This window comes from Drepanopeziza brunnea, assembly GCF_022702325.1.
Source record: "Drepanopeziza brunnea f. sp. 'multigermtubi' strain 214-2 chromosome Unknown ctg6, whole genome shotgun sequence".
Taxonomy (NCBI): Eukaryota; Fungi; Ascomycota; class Leotiomycetes; order Helotiales; family Drepanopezizaceae; genus Drepanopeziza; species Drepanopeziza brunnea.
The window spans coordinates 1582051-1599944 of NW_027094069.1; the positions used below are offsets into that span (position 1 = coordinate 1582051).

The 17894-nt window shown below is 50.1% G+C and overlaps 7 protein-coding genes across 7 annotated transcripts; 4 read left to right on the top strand and 3 right to left on the bottom strand.

The window, feature by feature from the left end:
- Positions 1-316: 316 nt before the first annotated feature.
- L3040_004284 (uncharacterized protein) lies at positions 317-1809 on the top strand (the record flags this gene model as incomplete). Its single annotated transcript, XM_007288938.2, has 2 exons — positions 317-557; positions 611-1809. The coding sequence occupies 2 exons, from the start codon at positions 317-319 to the stop codon at positions 1807-1809; spliced, it is 1440 nt and encodes a 479-aa protein (XP_007289000.2).
- A 1122-nt stretch (positions 1810-2931) lies between these two features.
- L3040_004285 (uncharacterized protein) lies at positions 2932-3938 on the bottom strand (the record flags this gene model as incomplete). Its single annotated transcript, XM_066154425.1, has 3 exons — positions 2932-3557; positions 3671-3784; positions 3926-3938. 3 exons carry the CDS (start codon positions 3936-3938, stop codon positions 2932-2934), a joined length of 753 nt encoding a protein of 250 aa, XP_066011924.1.
- A 1237-nt stretch (positions 3939-5175) lies between these two features.
- L3040_004286 (uncharacterized protein) lies at positions 5176-6246 on the bottom strand (the record flags this gene model as incomplete). The annotated part of the gene is made up of 3 exons (XM_066154431.1): positions 5176-5886; positions 5939-6019; positions 6244-6246. 3 exons carry the CDS (start codon positions 6244-6246, stop codon positions 5176-5178), a joined length of 795 nt encoding a protein of 264 aa, XP_066011925.1.
- A 230-nt stretch (positions 6247-6476) lies between these two features.
- On the top strand, positions 6477-7772 carry L3040_004287 (uncharacterized protein; the record flags this gene model as incomplete). Its single annotated transcript, XM_007288935.1, has 1 exon — positions 6477-7772. One exon carries the CDS (start codon positions 6477-6479, stop codon positions 7770-7772), a length of 1296 nt encoding a protein of 431 aa, XP_007288997.1.
- A 1633-nt stretch (positions 7773-9405) lies between these two features.
- L3040_004288 (uncharacterized protein) lies at positions 9406-11152 on the top strand (the record flags this gene model as incomplete). The annotated part of the gene is made up of 3 exons (XM_007288934.1): positions 9406-9731; positions 9792-10939; positions 11007-11152. The coding sequence occupies 3 exons, from the start codon at positions 9406-9408 to the stop codon at positions 11150-11152; spliced, it is 1620 nt and encodes a 539-aa protein (XP_007288996.1).
- Positions 11153-14244: 3092 nt separating this feature from the next.
- L3040_004289 (uncharacterized protein) lies at positions 14245-15286 on the top strand (the record flags this gene model as incomplete). The annotated part of the gene is made up of 3 exons (XM_007288933.1): positions 14245-14682; positions 14784-14820; positions 15051-15286. 3 exons carry the CDS (start codon positions 14245-14247, stop codon positions 15284-15286), a joined length of 711 nt encoding a protein of 236 aa, XP_007288995.1.
- Positions 15287-15551: 265 nt separating this feature from the next.
- L3040_004290 (uncharacterized protein) lies at positions 15552-17508 on the bottom strand (the record flags this gene model as incomplete). The annotated part of the gene is made up of 3 exons (XM_007288932.1): positions 15552-16358; positions 16409-16873; positions 16942-17508. 3 exons carry the CDS (start codon positions 17506-17508, stop codon positions 15552-15554), a joined length of 1839 nt encoding a protein of 612 aa, XP_007288994.1.
- Between the last annotated feature and the right edge of the window lie 386 nt (positions 17509-17894).

Sequence of the window (17894 nt, forward strand, 5' to 3'; positions counted from 1 at the left end):
GAATTAAATAATTGCAGGTTCAGCAATTCGACGTGGTCGGTCGCGTGGATTCGAGTAGCATAAATACTAGAGATACTCCCTTCTTGTCAGTCGAAAGACCAGATCAGAGTTGTAGTCAAGAAAAGCTCACGAAACTTCAACCCATTTCCTTAATAGCCCGGCCCGTCATATGCCCGGCTCTTCCCTAAGATAAGATAAGCGATAAGCACGTCTTCAGAACTCTCGGATTTTCGAAAAGCCTTGGTCCACAACATTAACATGCCCGCATACACAAACGTTTTAGAAGAGATCCGTCAACACGGGTATAATTCTCAAGATGCCCCTCACGATCCTCAGCGACGACAATGTCAAGGAGATCCTACACAACCTGACCAGAGATGATGTCGCAGCTTTGCAGATCGCCATGAGAAACGCCATGCACGAGTATGCGACTGGTACTACGAATTCTGGAGCCTGTGCAGACAATCAGCCCAAACGAACGGTCATAGGATCCGCGGGGAACTCGACGACTACCTTGTTTATGCCGTCGATCAGCTCCTCCTCTATTGCAATCAAAGGTGAGGCTCTACTTCTTAACTCTTCAAGAAAGTATCTACTAACAACTATACAGTTGTCACCCTCGCCTGTCCCCCCTCAAATCCAGATGAAGCTCCTTCGGCATCAGCCAATGAAGATGCCACCCCTTACGGCTCTCTCACACTTATGGGCGCGGAAGGCAAGCCCTTCGGCTTCCTGAACGCCGAAGAAATCACTGCTTTCCGAACTGCACTCGCATCCTCTCTCCTCATGCTCCGCCGGACAAAAGTAAAGACCATCACAGTATTTGGAACCGGAAAGCAAGCATACTGGCACATCCGTCTAGCCCTCCTCTTGCGTGGAAACACAATCAAGAACGTGCACTTCATCAACCGCGAGTTCAACGAGCGAGCTGCAAAGATCATGAAAGCGTTCGTTACGTATGATATTGCAGCCAAGCGGAGTGAGGGGTGGGTGGATACCCAATTCGACTTGGCGTCTTTAAGGTACACCGAGATTGACCGGATTCTGAAGCAGAGGCTAAGAGCGTCGGACATTATCATCTGTACCACTCCTTCTACAGAACCGCTGTTCGACCACACAATCTTGACGAATACAGAAGGAAGAATGCGAGCACGGTTGATCATTGCCATTGGATCTTACAAGCCTCATATGATTGAGATCCCACCCGAGGTAGTAACGCAAGCTATCAAAGTCCATGGGGCTGGTCACCATTTCCATAAGCGCGCAGAAGAAGGTGGCGTAATTGTAGTGGACACGCTGGAATGCCTCAGGGAAGCAGGCGAGTTGGTTCAAGCAGGCGTGCGATCCGATCGAACGGTTGAACTTGGAGAACTAGTCACGCTCGACCAAATGCACCCTCACGACGACGACTCGCCCATTGAAGACAGCCCGCGCAGCTCCTTCCAAGACCTTACCATATCACCCGACGGTACCAGAAGCACGTCCAAGATCTTCGGTGACTCGAGTATCGAAAGTCCCGGCTCGCCTCCGGCGAGAAGTTCCTCCAGAAAGTCCTCGTTCACGTTGAATCGCAATCCCTCGTTCTCCCTGCGGCCGAGCAGGAGTAACAGCATGTCCTCGCAAAGCGGCGGCAGCAGCAGGAGAAAGCAGGAGCAGACTGAGAAAGATGATCAGATGAGTAGGTGGCTGAGTAGCGGGAACGTTATTTACAAGAGCGTGGGCATGGGCTTGATGGATCTAGTGGTGGGAGGGGAGGTTGTGAAGCTTGCAAGGAAGAAGAACATTGGGACGACCATCCAGGATTTCTGAAGAGGGGCCGCTCGAGTGACCCGGAGGTTATTCGATATTGAAGCAGCCATGCGGATGCTGTTGCGAGTTTCGGTCAGCAGCAATGATAGCTGTGATAGCAGGGCGTCCGCGCGGATGCCAGAGCAGGTGATCAAGGGATGATCAAAGGTGCTCACGTTGACGACTGATGATAACCACGAAATGATACCACGAAATGATACCACAAATTTTGGACCCCGGGTTAGAGCCATGTCGCAATGGCAATAGTAAATACCAAATGAACTCGAGTGGGATTGAGGGTATTTGCTAGAGGCCGAAGCCGCATAGAGCAGGACTACTCGTTTCAGGGCCCAGCTTATCAGAAACAGTAATTGGGTTCTGTTTTTGCGCCCTGCTGTAAGCACACAGCTCATACATATACTTGGAGCATCTAGGATATTTGCAGCAGCAGATGTGGGTCGACTTCAAATCCTCCCAACACGATCAAAGCCTTTTTTTTTTCTTCTTTCTTCCTTGGTGCTCCTCGCCCAAGCTCGTATCACGGATCGCAGTCTGACAGTGCCAATCTTATCATCCAGTGAGTAATAAATATCCGTAACGTGTCTAGAGGTGAGGGTCGAGAGGTGGGATAACAAATAGATAAATGAAAAAACGCACTGCGTTATTGGACACGACACGACTCTAGATCTAGAAAGATTATATTTCAATTTAAAAACTCAGCATCTGAGTCGATTTTTTCCAAAAATTGCTCGGGTTTGTCAAGCTCAGTGCTGATGTCATTTTCTAGCCCCGGACGTCTAGCCAGGAGACGACGAGAACACAGCACAGGTGAGGTAGAAAAAGGGAACCGCACGAGGTATTTAGGATAATGCGACCTTTAATCCAAATGGGTTTTGATACTGCCAGCACCATCCTGCCCCTGTCACTCTATGATGGGAATAGGGACGGACTACAGCAATTGAGAAAGAAAAGAAGAAGAAAAAAAACGCCCTGATCCGAGAAGCCAAACCTGCCAGGCACGTTGCCTGACCGGTTCGGCATTAGCCCTGAGTACTCGCTGTAACACGCCAGCGCCGAATACTCCATGACAGACCCAAGGGCAGCACTTGCTCAAGTAATAGTTATGCGAGATCCATGCCGACGCTACCTAACAGCCATCGTCGACCCTTCACCCTCAAACACCAACATGCCATGCTTGCCCCTCACAAGCTCGACCTCCTCCCGGCTCGGAAGTAATGCATCCTTGAGGTCTTCCTCCGTAGGCGCAGCGCCAAAGTAAGACTCCTTGACCGTAATTCCGACCTCGAGATCCCGGATCTTACCGCTTGCAACATCGTACAGCACGCCGTGCACCGTCAGCCCCCGGTCCCTGATCGCCTCCTCGACAAACCAGCTGCTCATCAAGTTATGCACCCCCATCTCGACGTTCAGCTCCGCCAGCCTCACAGCTCTTGCTCCGTCGTCACCGAGCTCCGTCAGCTCTTCCTCGTTCTGCTTGCGTAGGGATCGTAAGGGGGTGATCCACGCATCGATAACGCCTCCCACGCGCGCATCGCCCAAGGCAGCACCGGCGCCTCCACAGCACGTGTGGCCGCACAGAACGATGTGGTGGACTTTGAGGTGGACGACGGCGTACTCGATGACGGCCATGGAGTTGATGTCGGTAGGTGAGATGATGTTGGCGATGTTGCGGTGCACGAAGACGTCGCCGGGCTGGAGGCCGAGGAGCGTCGTTTCAGGAACGCGAGAGTCGGAGCAGCCCAGCCAGACTTGTGTTTTTATGATTAGCCATTCTCTCTTTCAATTCCCATGGGGTGTTCATGAATAGGTCGTGAGCAGAAAACCGTATGAGTTTGTTGGGTCTGGGGAGAAGGGGACATACGAATAGTAGGTGTCTGCTTGATGGCCAGCTTCTCAAAGAACGCGGGGTTCTGGTTCTCTTTGAAATTCGCCCAGGCCTCATTGGACCTCAAGGCGGACTCAAACGTGTGCCTTTCTGTTCCACCGAGCAGGAGCTCATCAGCATATTTTTCTGGCAATTTTTGGTACCGTTCCTCTTGCTCATGGGAACAGGGGTGGCACGCGTTACAAGATCAAGATGTATAGGAATCGGTGGCTGATGAGAGTTTGCTCTTACTGTTGGGGCCCATTGCAACGAGTGTAAGGTAAGTCTCAGGAAAGTGAGGAATACGATGAGTTGGTGAGGGAGATCTGGACCCCAAAGCGCTGGTGTACAGGGTGGCGAACCTATTTAAGAGGCAGGAACGAGGGTGTTGAGAAATTGCGAGAATCGGCCGCTGCCAAAGTTTTGCCTCTGAATTCGATGAGGCTGATGACGAGCTCTAATAGCGGGAATCAATGGGGATCCTGAGCTTGAGATATCTAAATGATTGAGAAGAGTGATCCGATAGTAGATTGTGGGGGAGCGGATGTGGAAATCTGCGTGCTCTGCTGCTATTTTGTGATGATTTGCAGAGGGGACAAGGGCAGAGGTCTCAGCACTCTGTTCCCTTGGTGGGTGGCGTCGAATTCGTCCTACATGCAACGGTCCCATTAGGAGAGTACCAGTTTCCGCTCCTCCTCGGTGGTGTCACACTTGGGGGCAAGATGTTACTCCCGGGCGTGGTTACGCAGGTCATCGTGGACACGGATCCATAGAAAGAATTTGGAATTGGGACGATCTGTGAGCAGTGATCGAGGCATCTCCCCCAGAGTAAGCAATACAAACTCATTCAACCACCGGCTAGCCACAAAAGGATCTTGTACTGGCGGACGGCCGCACGGATTCTGCAATGCGACATCGAATACCTCGCACTACATACTTGCCTGCCCAAGGAGAATCGATTCGCAGATGCTTGGCCCGGGTCCGCAGCTCGTCTCAGTGGTACATCTATCCCTCGCCGTAAGCAAATGAATCTTTGGCGTTGATGTTGATGTTGACGTTCAATCAAGCGAGGGTAGCACCAGCTTCTAGTTCGGATAGATTAGGGAATCCTTGCTGGCGATCTCTCTAGTCCCGGAGACAGATGCCAAGATGGAGTCAATTGAACAACATTTGAGGTCGGGTGGAGAAGAACAATCATGTCCAACTTCCTAGCCATTGAACATATGTTAGCTACTTTTTAACGTGGCCTTGGGCCAAAATCAAACGATCCATTATCAGACTCATGAAGGCAACGAAAGATTCACGCAGAACGTCCAAACTGGATTCCGAACTTTCGGAAAGATCTCATGTGATGGCGGAAATGAGGGAGGATGTGGAGTTTTCAGGTGTTCATAAAGTCCCAAAGTATGGTATCATCAGCTGAGTTTTGTTGCGCCTAGCTACAACCCTCCCAGAGCCATAAATACCATAAAAACGCCATAGACACTGCACCAAGAAAGAAATTAGATCTTGATAGCGCTCTCCAGGGCCTTGCGCTTCTTCTCGGTACGAGCAACAGCCTTAGCACCCATGATACCTCCACCCCAGTGTTTCTTGGCCTCCTCGTACTTCTCAGCGTAGCCCTCCTTGATGGCCTGGACCAACTTGGAAAGCTCGGTCTTGTCCTCGGATCTGACCTCGGTCAACGCGAGAACGGCAGCAGTCTTCTTGTGGACGACCGTGCCGAGTCTAGCCTTGCCCTTGATGATGGCGTAAGGGACACCCATCTTGCGGCAGAGTGCTGGGAGGAAGATAACCAACTCAATTGGGTCGACATCATTTGGGATCAGGACAAGGGAAGCCTTCTTGTTCTCGATCAGACCGACAACGTGATTGAGACCATACTTGACGGCGTATGGCTTTTTGCTAACGTCTTCCTTCTTCTTGCCCTCCTTCATGGCGGTAGCCTCTTTGACTAGGCGCTCCTTTTTCTCGGTCTTGCTCTCGGGGCGGTACTTGTTGAGGAGGGTGAAGGCCTTGCCAGCGGTGTTGCGGTCGAGGACGTTCTGGAACTGGGCGATCGCGGGCGGGACCTTCAGGCGGAGGTTGAGAATCTTGCGTTGGCGTTGAAGACGGACATACTCGGGCCATTTCACCATGCGCGAAAGGTTTCTGCGAGGTTGGATGTCTTGACCGATACCGTAGTTACGGGTGCGCTTCTCAATGAGCGGGTTCTGAAAAATGTCAGCGGGGACACAAGGGAGGGAATACAGTTGTTGGTCATACCTTGGGGGCCTTCTTCGAACCTGCACCAGCCTTGGACTGGGGGAACGGGGCTGGAGCAGCCTTCTTTCCGGCTTTGGGAGGCTATCATTGAGAAAAGAGACATCAGCGAACATGTTCACTAATAATCTTCTTTGAACTCTAGAGAGACCTCACTGGCATTTCTGCGCAGATGAGGCTCAAGCCAAGTCATCATCAAAACCCTCAGGTTATTGATGGAAAACACATCTCGACGTGCGATTGCTCGTAGAGGTACGAGAGTGGCAGCGAGTCGTATCAATTCATATAGAACTCTGTCAGTAGCTTACCATCTTGTCGGATCGCTGTGGTGGTGCGATTTGTCGTGTGGTTGTCGATGGGAAGTGGAAGAGGAAAGAAGATTTCGCGAAGCAGATTTGTGTGCGCGAAAGTCTTGGCAGTGACTAGCTCTTTCATCACGTGTCGCTAAGCGGAGTCATGTTTGGCCGCTCCGTCCAGACGCTGATGGGTGTAAGGCGAGATGAATAACGGAGGCTGAAATGGACCCCATACTTTTTTCACAATGGCGCCTTCTCTATGTGCTATCTGCAAGACTGCTAGGGCTCTGATAATACGTCCGAAAAACGCTCAGAAGCTCTGTAAACCATGCTTCATCACTATCTTCGAGGAGGAGATCCACCACACGATCATCACAACGAAACTTTTTACACGAGGGGACAGGATAGCAATAGGCGCATCTGGAGGAAAGGACTCCACTGTGCTTGCATCAGTACTCAAAACCCTCAATGAACGCTACAATTACGGTCTGGATCTGGTACTACTCAGTATCGACGAAGGAATCAAGGGATACCGAGATGACTCTCTGGAGACGGTAAAAAGAAATGCGACGCAGTACGAAATGGAGTTGAAGATTGTCGGGTATGATGAGCTTTATGGGTGGACTATGGACCAAGTCGTGGAGACTATCGGGAAGAAGGGAAACTGCACATACTGTGGTGTCTTCCGCAGACAGGCTTTAGACCGAGGCGCAAAAATGCTGGGGATCAAGCATGTGGTGACTGGACATAATGCAGACGACGTGGCTGAGACCATTCTGATGAATCTACTTCGAGGGGACCTTCCACGACTGGCACGGAGCACAAGTATAGTCACTGGCGGCGAATCGAGCGAAGTCAGACGGAGCAAGCCCTTGAAGTACGCATATGAGAAGGAAATCGTGCTATACGCCCATCACAAGAAGCTTGATTACTTCAGCACAGAATGCATTTACAGCCCAGAAGCTTTCAGAGGAAGTGCAAGGACCCTGATCAAAAGTCTGGAGCGAGTTCGACCCAGTGCGATTTTGGATGTGGTGCGTAGTGGCGAAGACATGGCGAGACTAGTACCGGAGGAGGTAACAGGGATTAGTCAATGCAAAAGCCACAAAGTCCCGTTATCAAGAGCTGGCGGCGAGGAAGAAGGCGGTGGTGGCTGTGGGAGTGCTGGTAGGGAGACTGGAGGAGAAATGGCTGCTATGGAGAAGAAGCTGCAGCAAGATGAAGAGGCCACGAATCGGGAGGTCGATGTTGCTTCGTTAATGGCAAACGGTACAGATGGTGAACCACACGATAGAACGAAGAGGAAGGCAGCAGCCCGGAATGATGTCAGGAATGAGCAGGGAAAGAAGCTTACTCGACAAGTTCTAGGTACCTGCAAAACCTGTGGATACATGTCCAGTCAGGATATCTGTAAGGCCTGCATGCTACTCGAAGGTCTGAATAAGAACCGGCCTAAGATGGAAATCGAGGTCGACCTCGAGGATGAGGAAAGCTCGACCCTGAGGCGGAAAATTGAGGGTATTGCTTTATCGGCTGGTTGAACCAGCCAGGCCGAAAACAAAAGAAACCTTTGAAAAGAGTATCTTCTCGCTGTGCATTGGCTATGAACGCTTCAGTCTCCTGGTAAGGCCAGTCAGTACGTCAAGTGAAGCTTCGATTAGTCCATTTGATGGTTCTATGAGGGCCCAACCTGAAGGAGTGCCGAAACTGCCGTTTTATGAGAACTCCAAAGGCTCCTACCTGGTTTGAAGATAGAGAGATTTTAAACCTCAAGGTCTTGTAATGGCTTCCCAGCAAGACGAAATATAATCTCACAAAGTTAACTGATTGTAGGATCTTGGGCGGACCTCTCAAAGGATATTCACCTCCGATTTCTTTTTTTTTTAAAAAAAATCGCTGTTCATCGTGAGTCATCTGGACGATTCCAAAAACATCAAAGCTGTCTCACTGTTTTGCGACAAATTCGATTGCTTTCTGTATTCTAGCACTGAATCTGTCAATCAAGCGATGCGAGGCAGAGGCCTAGGCACAACCATAAATGTTTGCATTCAGTTTAAATCCGTACATTCCGCTCAGTTCAGAATTTGCAGCGATCTTTGTAGGGTAGGCAGCTCTGAAGTCATGCGCCTTCCGGCGTTGTAGGATTGTGTTTTCTCTTCCAGAAATTCCATAAAAAAACCAACCTTCCCAGTTCCAAGTACCACCAACCAAAAAGGGTGTGTAATGTACCTCTTATCGCGAATTGAAGAGCGCTAATTTCTCCCTTACCGCGATGCTTAGAATCGATATACCTAGTAAATGATCTGCTCGAAAAAATTTTTAGAAAAGGAAGTCGATAGGCATGTCAAAGAATAGAGTAGAAGGTTACTAAGAGACTCGGTGTATCCATGACTAATATAGTGAGAAAAAAGTATTTAAGTAAATGAATTATAAACACGATCGTTGATTTTGATATGAAGGAGAAGACTAACGAGGCAGTTAGGTTGATGGCTTTTACAGCTTGCTAGCTCGGGGCAGCTGGTTAACGAAAGAGGACATGGCGTTTCCGGAAGAAGGATATAGGATATGCAATTAAAGCTAGACAAGGCTTGAAAAAAAAAAATTTATTTATTTTGAAGCATGATGAACTATTTTTTTTTTTCCAAAAAAAAAAAAAAAAATTCGGATTAAAATATCGTTCATCGATACATGAAACTTGGGACTGGACTTAATATAAAAAACCATCATCTTGTTAGTATCAAAACGAAATGATAATTATAATAACAACTCTCTTATTTCAATTATTCTTTATCAGTCAGATTCTCTCTAATATTCGCAAAGAAAATCGAAGCTTTAGTACTATTACTTAATATTACTTGATATTTGAGGTCAATATCTAAAGTCGCTTAATTATAGTTAGTGTATATAAGGCGTCAGGGCTCCACTCTTATCGCGATAAGAATGAATGGGACAGCGACTGTTCGTACCGATACATAAACAAGCACACCGCTCGTTCTGAAAGAGAAAAAGAAACTCTCTTCTTTTAGGAAATACAAATAACTTCCAATTACACAGAAGGCTGCGAGAAAGTACCTCTTCAAGCATATCAGGTGGCAAAGGGTTTTTCCAGACGCCTCGACGCCTCGCCCCAATCTTTACTCCAAACCCTCTTGAGCCGGTCTCCCAGGATTCAGTATGTCGATCATCAGCATCCCTGTCCTGGGGCTCTTAACCCTTTCCCTCCTCGCCATCTACAAGTTTGTCATCTACCCAGTGCTCCTCTCCCCACTATCCAAAATACCCAACGCACACTGGTCGGCTCCAATATCACCGCTCTGGATCTTGCGCACTCGATTGCTAAAGCAAGAGAACCGCAAGACTCACGATGCTCACCTCAAGCATGGCCCAGTCATCCGGTTGGGTCCGAATGAGCTCAGCGTCAATGATCTTGCTGGATTGAGGACGGTGTATGCTGGGGGCTTTGAGAAGGGAGAGTGGTACTCGATATTCGATAACTACGGGTAAGTCTACCTTATAGTCTCTCGGGATGTGATTGTTCTGATATGATGTTGTCAACTTAGTGTTCCGTGCATGTTCTCGGCTTGGCACTCCAAGCCTCACTCAGCAAAGAAGCGCATGATCTCCAACATCTACTCCAAATCCAACATCCACAACTCGCCCGCTCTCCACCGACAGGCTCAAGTGATCCTCTATGATCGTCTCCTTCCCATTCTGACCGCTGCTTCAACACCCCCAAACTGCCAAAACGGCATCGAAATTCATGAGATTTGGAATGCGACAACCCTGGACTTCATCACGGCCTACCAGTTCGGTCTCCAAAACGGCAGCAACTTTCTAAGCGAAGAGGAATACCGGAAACATTGGTTCTCTCTATACTACAATCGTAAGAGATACACCTTCTGGTCCCAGGAACTTCCCCGCCTAAATCGCTTCTTCAGGAAACTTGGGATTTACCTCGTTCCGAAGTGGGTGGATGATAACAATGATGAGCTTGAAGCCTGGACCCAGGAGCGCTGCGATAGGACCTTGACTTACATCATGGAGGGTCTTGCAGCGAAAGATACGGATCCCGGAAACGAACCTGTGGTGTTCAGCACCATGCTGAATGGTATCGAGAAGGAACGCAAGAGCAAAGGAGACAGCTCCATCCTTGCCACGGATTTGCTCAAACACCCGGAGCTTAGCATGGCGAGTGAGATGATTGATCATCTGGCTGCAGGGCACGAGACGTCCGGAATCACGCTTACGTACATAACGTGGCACCTCTCGCAAGATATTCCGCTGCAAGACAGACTTCGCGCTGAGCTTCTCTCTCTTTCGCCAAATATGCTTCTGTCCAGGAACTCGTCCAGGAAGGAGTTGCCGAGCTCGAAGGAGTTGGACAATCTACCCGTCTTGCACGCTATCATGATGGAAACTCTCCGTCTCGATGCCGCGATTCCAGGAAGCCAGCCTCGGCAAACTCCCTACCCATCCTGCACAATAGGGAAATTCTCAGGTATCCCCGGCGGCGTGAGAGTAGGGGCCCAAGCACACAGCGTACACCGAAATGCAGAGGTGTATCCGAGGCCGGAGAAGTTCGATTACACGAGATGGCTGGACGACGAGAACGGATATTCGGAGCATCAGAAGAAAGAGCGCGACCGGTGGTTCTGGGCTTTCAGTAGTGGTGGAAGGATGTGTGTCGGGAGCAACTTTGCTGTCCATGGTATGCTGTTCTCTTCCGAGTGGAAAGTTTTCCACGAGGCTTGCAATGTATGACTAACCGTAGGCAGAAATCAAGCTTATTCTGGCAGCTGTGTACTCGAACTTCCGGACGTACATTGTGAACGATGAAGGGATTGAACAAGAGGACGGGTACACTGTTGGTCCAGCGAGCAATCGGCTCATCTTGAAACTCGAGCGAGTGGAGGAGGATTGAGGCGTTAACAGAAAGAATAGGAGAACAACTGGGTAAAGGAGATAAGACAATAGTTTCGGTACCCTGTCTATAATTTTGTGCGCGAACAGTAGCGGGACTCGGCAATGTCAACAATCGGCAAGCGCCATTATCTCAGGCCTCAATGGACCACAATATTTCACGCAGAAGAGAGCCTCGGCTGCCTAGAAGCCAAGTTCATCTCCAGAAAGTTGTTGCGAGCTTCCCGCACACAAAGAGTGGAGTCCGAGGGTAATCATAACAAATCGTTTGGATTGAGCGAACTCCTGAGCGAGTTATGGGGGTGTAGTCATCAGGCTACCACTTGGTACCTAGTGAATCGTCCTCGTCCCTGCTTAGAGTCCCAGTAGTACAAAAGCCCAAGTCAACAGCCCCTATCTCGACACGCTCCACACACAACCCATTCAATATAAATCACTCCGAAAAGTCAACATCCAATCCAAAACACAACAACAAAACCCCGCCCCCATCACCGCAAACCACTCACCAAGACGACCAAGCGCGCCACCACCAACACCGGGGCCACCAGCTGGATGATCCGCTCCTATCGCTGCGAAAAAAAAAAAAAAAAAAAAAAAAAAAAAGTGGCGCCGGCCTCCTTGTTATGTGGCATGAGGAAGAAGTTTGGGCGGTGGGCGGCGGCGAGATGGGGGGTCGGGAGTGGGCGATGCTGGGGGAGGCGCTTGTGCAGGTATACAGTATTTTTTTTTTCGTTTGCCCTTCTCCTCCGAGAAACGCGAGACGTACGCGGGAGAACCAACGATAAGTTAATATATATATATATATATAAATAAATATTTTCTTGGCAGACTTTACTTGTGTGAATGCGCTAGGTGGATGGGTAGGCTGGATCTGACCCAGACGAGTACTGGGACTTTCAACGCTTGGTGCATGGTATTGGAAGCATCTCTGTGGAGGATCTACACGTAAGAAGGGTGAGAGGGGATGGTCTTCTCGAATGCACGGGAGGTGCTGAAGACGGAGCGGAGGGCGAAGAAGAAGAAGTCGAGTGTTCGGAAGGCTGCTCGGCGGAGTGCCGGGTCAACAACATCGCCGAGGGCGGTGGTATTCGGAGTATTTGAACATCGGCCCATGGTAGCGGGGGAGAAGTAACGTGTGCATCTATCTACCTATCTGCATATTTGTCGAGGGTTGAGTGCCGTATAGACTATGTGTGGTATCCATCCCCCACTGGAGGTTTTCTAGCAGGACCAAACAAAACTCCCCTCAGATTAGCATTAGAAGCATCTTTGTCACAGATCCTAATATTCGTATCTTTGAAAAATGAAATACGGTTGGTTCCACGTCACGCCACCATGTTTATCCCCCCCCCTTCCCCCCCGACTCCTCGCGTCCACCCCAAAACCGAATGCAACTCGGAACTGCACCTAGGCTTTCAACTGTCACTTTATACTGCAGGAGGAAAGTTGTTGTCGGTCCCTACTTTGAGCCCTTGAAATCCTCCACCTGAGGAAAAGTGAAGAGGCTTTTAAATTTGGGCGAGGCGGCTCTTGCTAGTTGAACTCTCCGCCAGCATTCTACTTGCTACCAGTTGAAAATTCATTAAGAAGAAGACATTGATCCGAGCCGGAAGATGATCTTCACAGTAGCAAGTAGTTGTAGAGAGTTTTAGCAGAACCTGCGGGCCAGATCTACAAGTGAAATCTGCAGGTTGCGGCCCTTTTGAGATAGGTGCTTCGAAATTTTGACTCGAGCTAATTCCAATGTAGGTCTACGCTAGATCCAAAAGAGCCGAAACTTGTCAGTGGTGCAAGGCTTTGGTTTGTCCCTATTAAGCCTAATCAGGCTATTATATATAGCCTTTATTACATACTTAGTAGGTGTAGACTGATTAGTATAGACATAGTCAAAGCCAAGTATACGGCTCAAGTCCTCCTACGTAAGATGACTCTGGTTTACTTATTTGAAGCTGATTTTGCGTCAGCCAAGCCCAAAAGAATTCGAAGGTCTATTAGCTTCTACTTTATCAGCTGTAGAATAATACGTACGAGTATGAAGTCTTTCTCATCACACGAGCTACCGTCGGTCCAATATCATCATCAACTTCCAAAATCAGAATACGATACATCAATCCTTTATATTGTTGAAATGGTCCCCATCAAATCTCCGCTCACCGTGCTTTTGTAAGTAGCTTATCCAATCCATCTTTATCATTCTTAGATAGCTAGCTTGATGGTTTGCTTATTGCTTTAGTATCTCTGTAGTGAGCGCACAAAGTCCAGTATGTACTTGTGGAAACCGGGCTGACACCGAAGCCGTATGCGGCCTAATCGCCAGCACAGGCGCTACTAGCCTAAGCGCCTCTCGAGAGCCTTCTCCTCTTGAATGCACGCCAAAAGACCTCAACCGTTCGATCGTGGGTGGTCTTGTAGAACGCAATTGATTCGCGCGGGCGTCTTTAACTCCGTAAGGGTAAGGGGAGGAACAGAGGAGTTTACATACCACCGGCTTGTCCCCCATCGTCCCATCGTTAGATTGGCCTCAACTCGGTTCTAGAGTACATGGACAGCTTTCGGAGTTCCAAGAGCCTTTCCAACCCCCCTTGTGAGCGGTCTTACCTCTTTCGTAGTAGGTACAGTAGTATGCGCAAAAGCCAGCGGCCAAAAAAAAAAAAAAAGGGAGAACACGGGGTAACAAATGAATGTGAGACTGAATTACCTTACCCTATACATACATATACATATATATATATAATATATATATATATATATATGTATATATATCAATATTGGAATACGCCAATATTTTAAAACCCACCCTGGCTCAAAGAATCGTTCCCACGCGGTGATCGGGTCACGTGAGTAGATCATTCCATATTGCCGCCGTCGTGCCTTCCGATTCCAATCGCACGATCAGATCAGCTGCCGGCAAGCTAAGCAAAGGCAACGGTGAATTTAGTGACCCGTGTGGCCATGAAATTTCTGACTCCAAGAAACGAAAATACAACACCTCTTCGTACTTCTTTTCAGCCAACCAAACCCCATCCATCCAACAGCGTTTCCCCGACACATCCCCCCCCCCCAAACACACACACAGACACACACACAACAAGAATGGATTTCAACACCGCGCCACCACCGTCCATGGAGACCGACGCCGATGCCGACGCCATGCAAACCAAAACCGAAGTCGCCCACGCCCACGCCAACGACAAGAACAACAAGCAAACCCCCCCAGCGGCGCCGTCACAAAAGCCCTCCCGCCAGCAGCGCAAGAAGAAGAAGAAGAAGTCCAGGATCCTGAAGCCCGACTACGTCGACGGGGACACGGCCTTCATGCGCCTCGCGACGGACGTCAAGTATGGGCAGTTCGCGCGCGACGTGCACAGCCTGAACGGCGAGCGCTTCGTCACGCGCATGCAGATGCGGCAGGTGTGGCAGAGCACCGTGCGCCAGGCGCATCACCGCTGGGCGAGGGACAAGTACGATGCGCCTGACTCGGCCAAGGAGAGGGCGTTTGGGGGCCGGTTGTTGGAGGAGGCACTGGCGCAGGTAAGGTCTTCCCCCGTGGTCTATGGTCCTCCTTTTGCTGGGCAGGGGAACGGGGATTGGGAGACGATGGGTTGGCTGAGCTGACTGGGTTCGGTTTGCAGGCGGATGGTTACGAGGGCTTTGATCTGGATGCGTATTGTAAGTCTCCGTCGTCCGTCGTGGACCCCCCGGCCTTGTCATGTTATGCTATGATGTTCTTCTGGGTATCTTCGTATCCAAACAGGTGATCTCTCGAGATCTTGTTGAGAACGAATGAACGAACGTATGGATGGGATCCTTAATCTCACCAAAGTTCGAGGCTTGGGGATATCTGGATCTGTTTCTACTACATATGGCACAACTGCTGACTCCGCCTTGCTTTTCTCAAGGGGACCTTCAGGGCGCGATGCGTGAGATGGACGCCTTGTCAATGACAGCAGACCGCGGTGCTAAGTTGGTCACGGGGTGCGAGAAGCTCATCGCAGAGCGGCTGATGAAGTTGCGGGTGGATTTGGTGAAGCGGACAAGAGCTGCTCGTAAGGCAGAGAAGAGGCTGCAGAATTTCGTTACCAAGCGGGAGACGACGCTGAAGACCGAGCCTGGCCCAGATGTGGAAATGCAGTAAGCCGGCAATCAATGCCAAGAAAGACTCGCCGTCTCCTTCTCTAGCATAGCAATGGAAGCGTACATGGATTTCTAATCTAAGCCCAGCTCCTGATGACGGACGGCACTCTCGATGGAATTTAAATCACAGCTTGCAAAAACCAAAAGCACATATTTTCCACTATGAGCAGCAGAGGTCGAACATGGTTGTGATGTATAGTGGTTCGAATAGAGTATCCAATCAGATTTTCCTAATTACAAAAGTACATACGATCAAGCTTTGAATATCAAGCCAGAAGCTGTCCACCACCCGCCGTATACCTCCTCTCCGCCGCTGCTCTATCAGCATCTACCCTCCTCATCCTCACGCCCTCCTGTCTCCCGCAGCAGCCCAGCGCAAGCGGGAGCGGAACAACGACCAGCGCTAGAACGGTCTGGAATATCAAAGATCTGAACATGTTTCCTGGCGGCCGATCGGTATGGTCATCAGCTGTCCCATCGTTAGGGCCCGAGGCACGGAGAGCATCGGAGACGATGATGAAGATCCCTCCGAAAAGTTGGCCGCCAGTCCAGCAGATGGTGCTGGTAACCTCCGGGGCAACAGGATGCGTGATCTCAATCAGGTATTCCAGCACGATCGGAATGAGACTGAACGATGCCGCGCCCAGGATAGATAGGGTGACATACGGCGCCAGTATGGTCCGGGTCTGTGGGGCCCAGGTGAAGGCTAGATAGCAGACGGCAATGATCGGTACCAGGACTTTACAAGCTAGAAGGTATGATTTAGTTTTGTCGATGATCGGTGAGGTGATAGCCGATGCTACCAGGCCGACAACGATGAGGAGAGCTCCAGCGATACCAGCGTCGTCCTCGGTGAAGGAGTAAGGCTGGAGAATCTGGTTGAGCAAGGACGAGAGGCTATTGAACAGCCCCACGTAGAACGTAAACGGGATCATGATCATCCAGAATTCCGGGGACGAGATGAGAAACCTGAGGGATGGGATCAGCTGGTGCTTTGGCTGAGTCCCAGAGTGGGAGCTCGGTGTTGGTGGCTTTGCTGAGAGGAAAAATGAAGGAATGCTCGCAACAGTAGCCTTTCAACTGTCAGTATGCGCAGAGAGACAGGTGGCTAGAAAACACATACAATGATGGAGATATACAGGACCATGTTAGGGATGTCAGAAGCCTGATGTACCCAAGCAGGATCAATAAGTTGAGCCAATGCGCCCCCTAAAGGATTTGCCAAGCTCATCACAGCCGTCGCCGCAATTCTTCCGCGGTTGGTGAACCACAGATCCGAGTATCTGGTCGGAGCAGCGAGCACAAAAGGTTGGGCCAGTCCCGTCAGAATCTGTCCGACCATGAGGCCTCCAAAACTGCCATGCGTCCCTACTCTGGTCGCTGCATATCGGATCCAATTTCCCACCAGGATGAGCACGGAAGCGGCTATGATGGACGGCTTGGGACCTCCGCGGTGAAGCGTGTACACCACAAATGGAGATGCCACGACAAAGGCGAAGAGGAAGCCCGTACTGAGCCAGTTGATGCTGGACGACGTTACATTGTAGTACTCAGCCGCCGTCGTCGAATTTGCCGCAAAGGAGAGCCACTGCCTCGTGTTAACGAGGCTGAGATTATTATCAACACTTTGCTGGTTGCAGATATATATCTACTTACGTTCCAAGACACGATGATATTCAAGAGCACCAACTGTACCAGTCCGAACCACCTCCTTTTGTAGACCTTGAATTCCGTGTGGCCGCGGGCTAATGCCTCCCCGTCCCCATCAGTCCTCTCACTCTCACGAACCACAGAAGCGCGTCGACGCCCATCTTCTTCGTCGGTATCGGATCCCAAAAGCTCGTCGTCACTGCGGATGTCGTCCGAGGCTTCGAGGTCCCCCGTTCCGTCTTGACCGTCACCGCTGCCAGTTGTCTCGTCCGTTTCTGTGATCTTGAAGTCGCTCTTCCTATTAACGTCGATGCCATTGCCATTGCCATTTCCACCCCCTTTTCCATTGGAACCGAGTCCATCGGCTCTTCTCCTCCTCTCGCTGCCGATGCCATTGCCCTTGCTCTTCAAGCCTCTCATCCTCATCGGCCGCATAACCATCCAGTCCGGCAACATTTCCCGAGCAGTATCTCTCTCGCAGACCGCGACGCCAGATTTCTCTGCCCTCGAGGCCCTCGGGCCCCTCGGGGACGCTGTGGTGCGGACATCGTTGCTGTCTGAGTCGGGGCCCATGTCCGAATTTAATTGACGACGTAATTGACGTAGGTTGGTGATCCGAGCTCCTGCTAAGCTTTTTCGCCCAGGCCTATATAGACAACTATAGAGTATATCGGAATAATTCACAGGCTACAGTATATGGTGGAATATATTCAACGGGAGATTTGGGAGATCTGGATGATGAGCTAAGGTCTCGTGCCAGCCCGGGACGGTATCCTCGAAATGGACTGCCCCCGGCTGTCCAAGGACCCGGGTCGAGACGCCGCCGAGGCACAGTGATGAGAATCGACATCATCACAAAAAACAGATCTGATAACTATTCTGACCTCCAGCCAGTCTATCTTGCGAAGGCCCGAGGGATATAGCCAATTCCCTCTCCGAGAACGCATCTCATCTTCTTG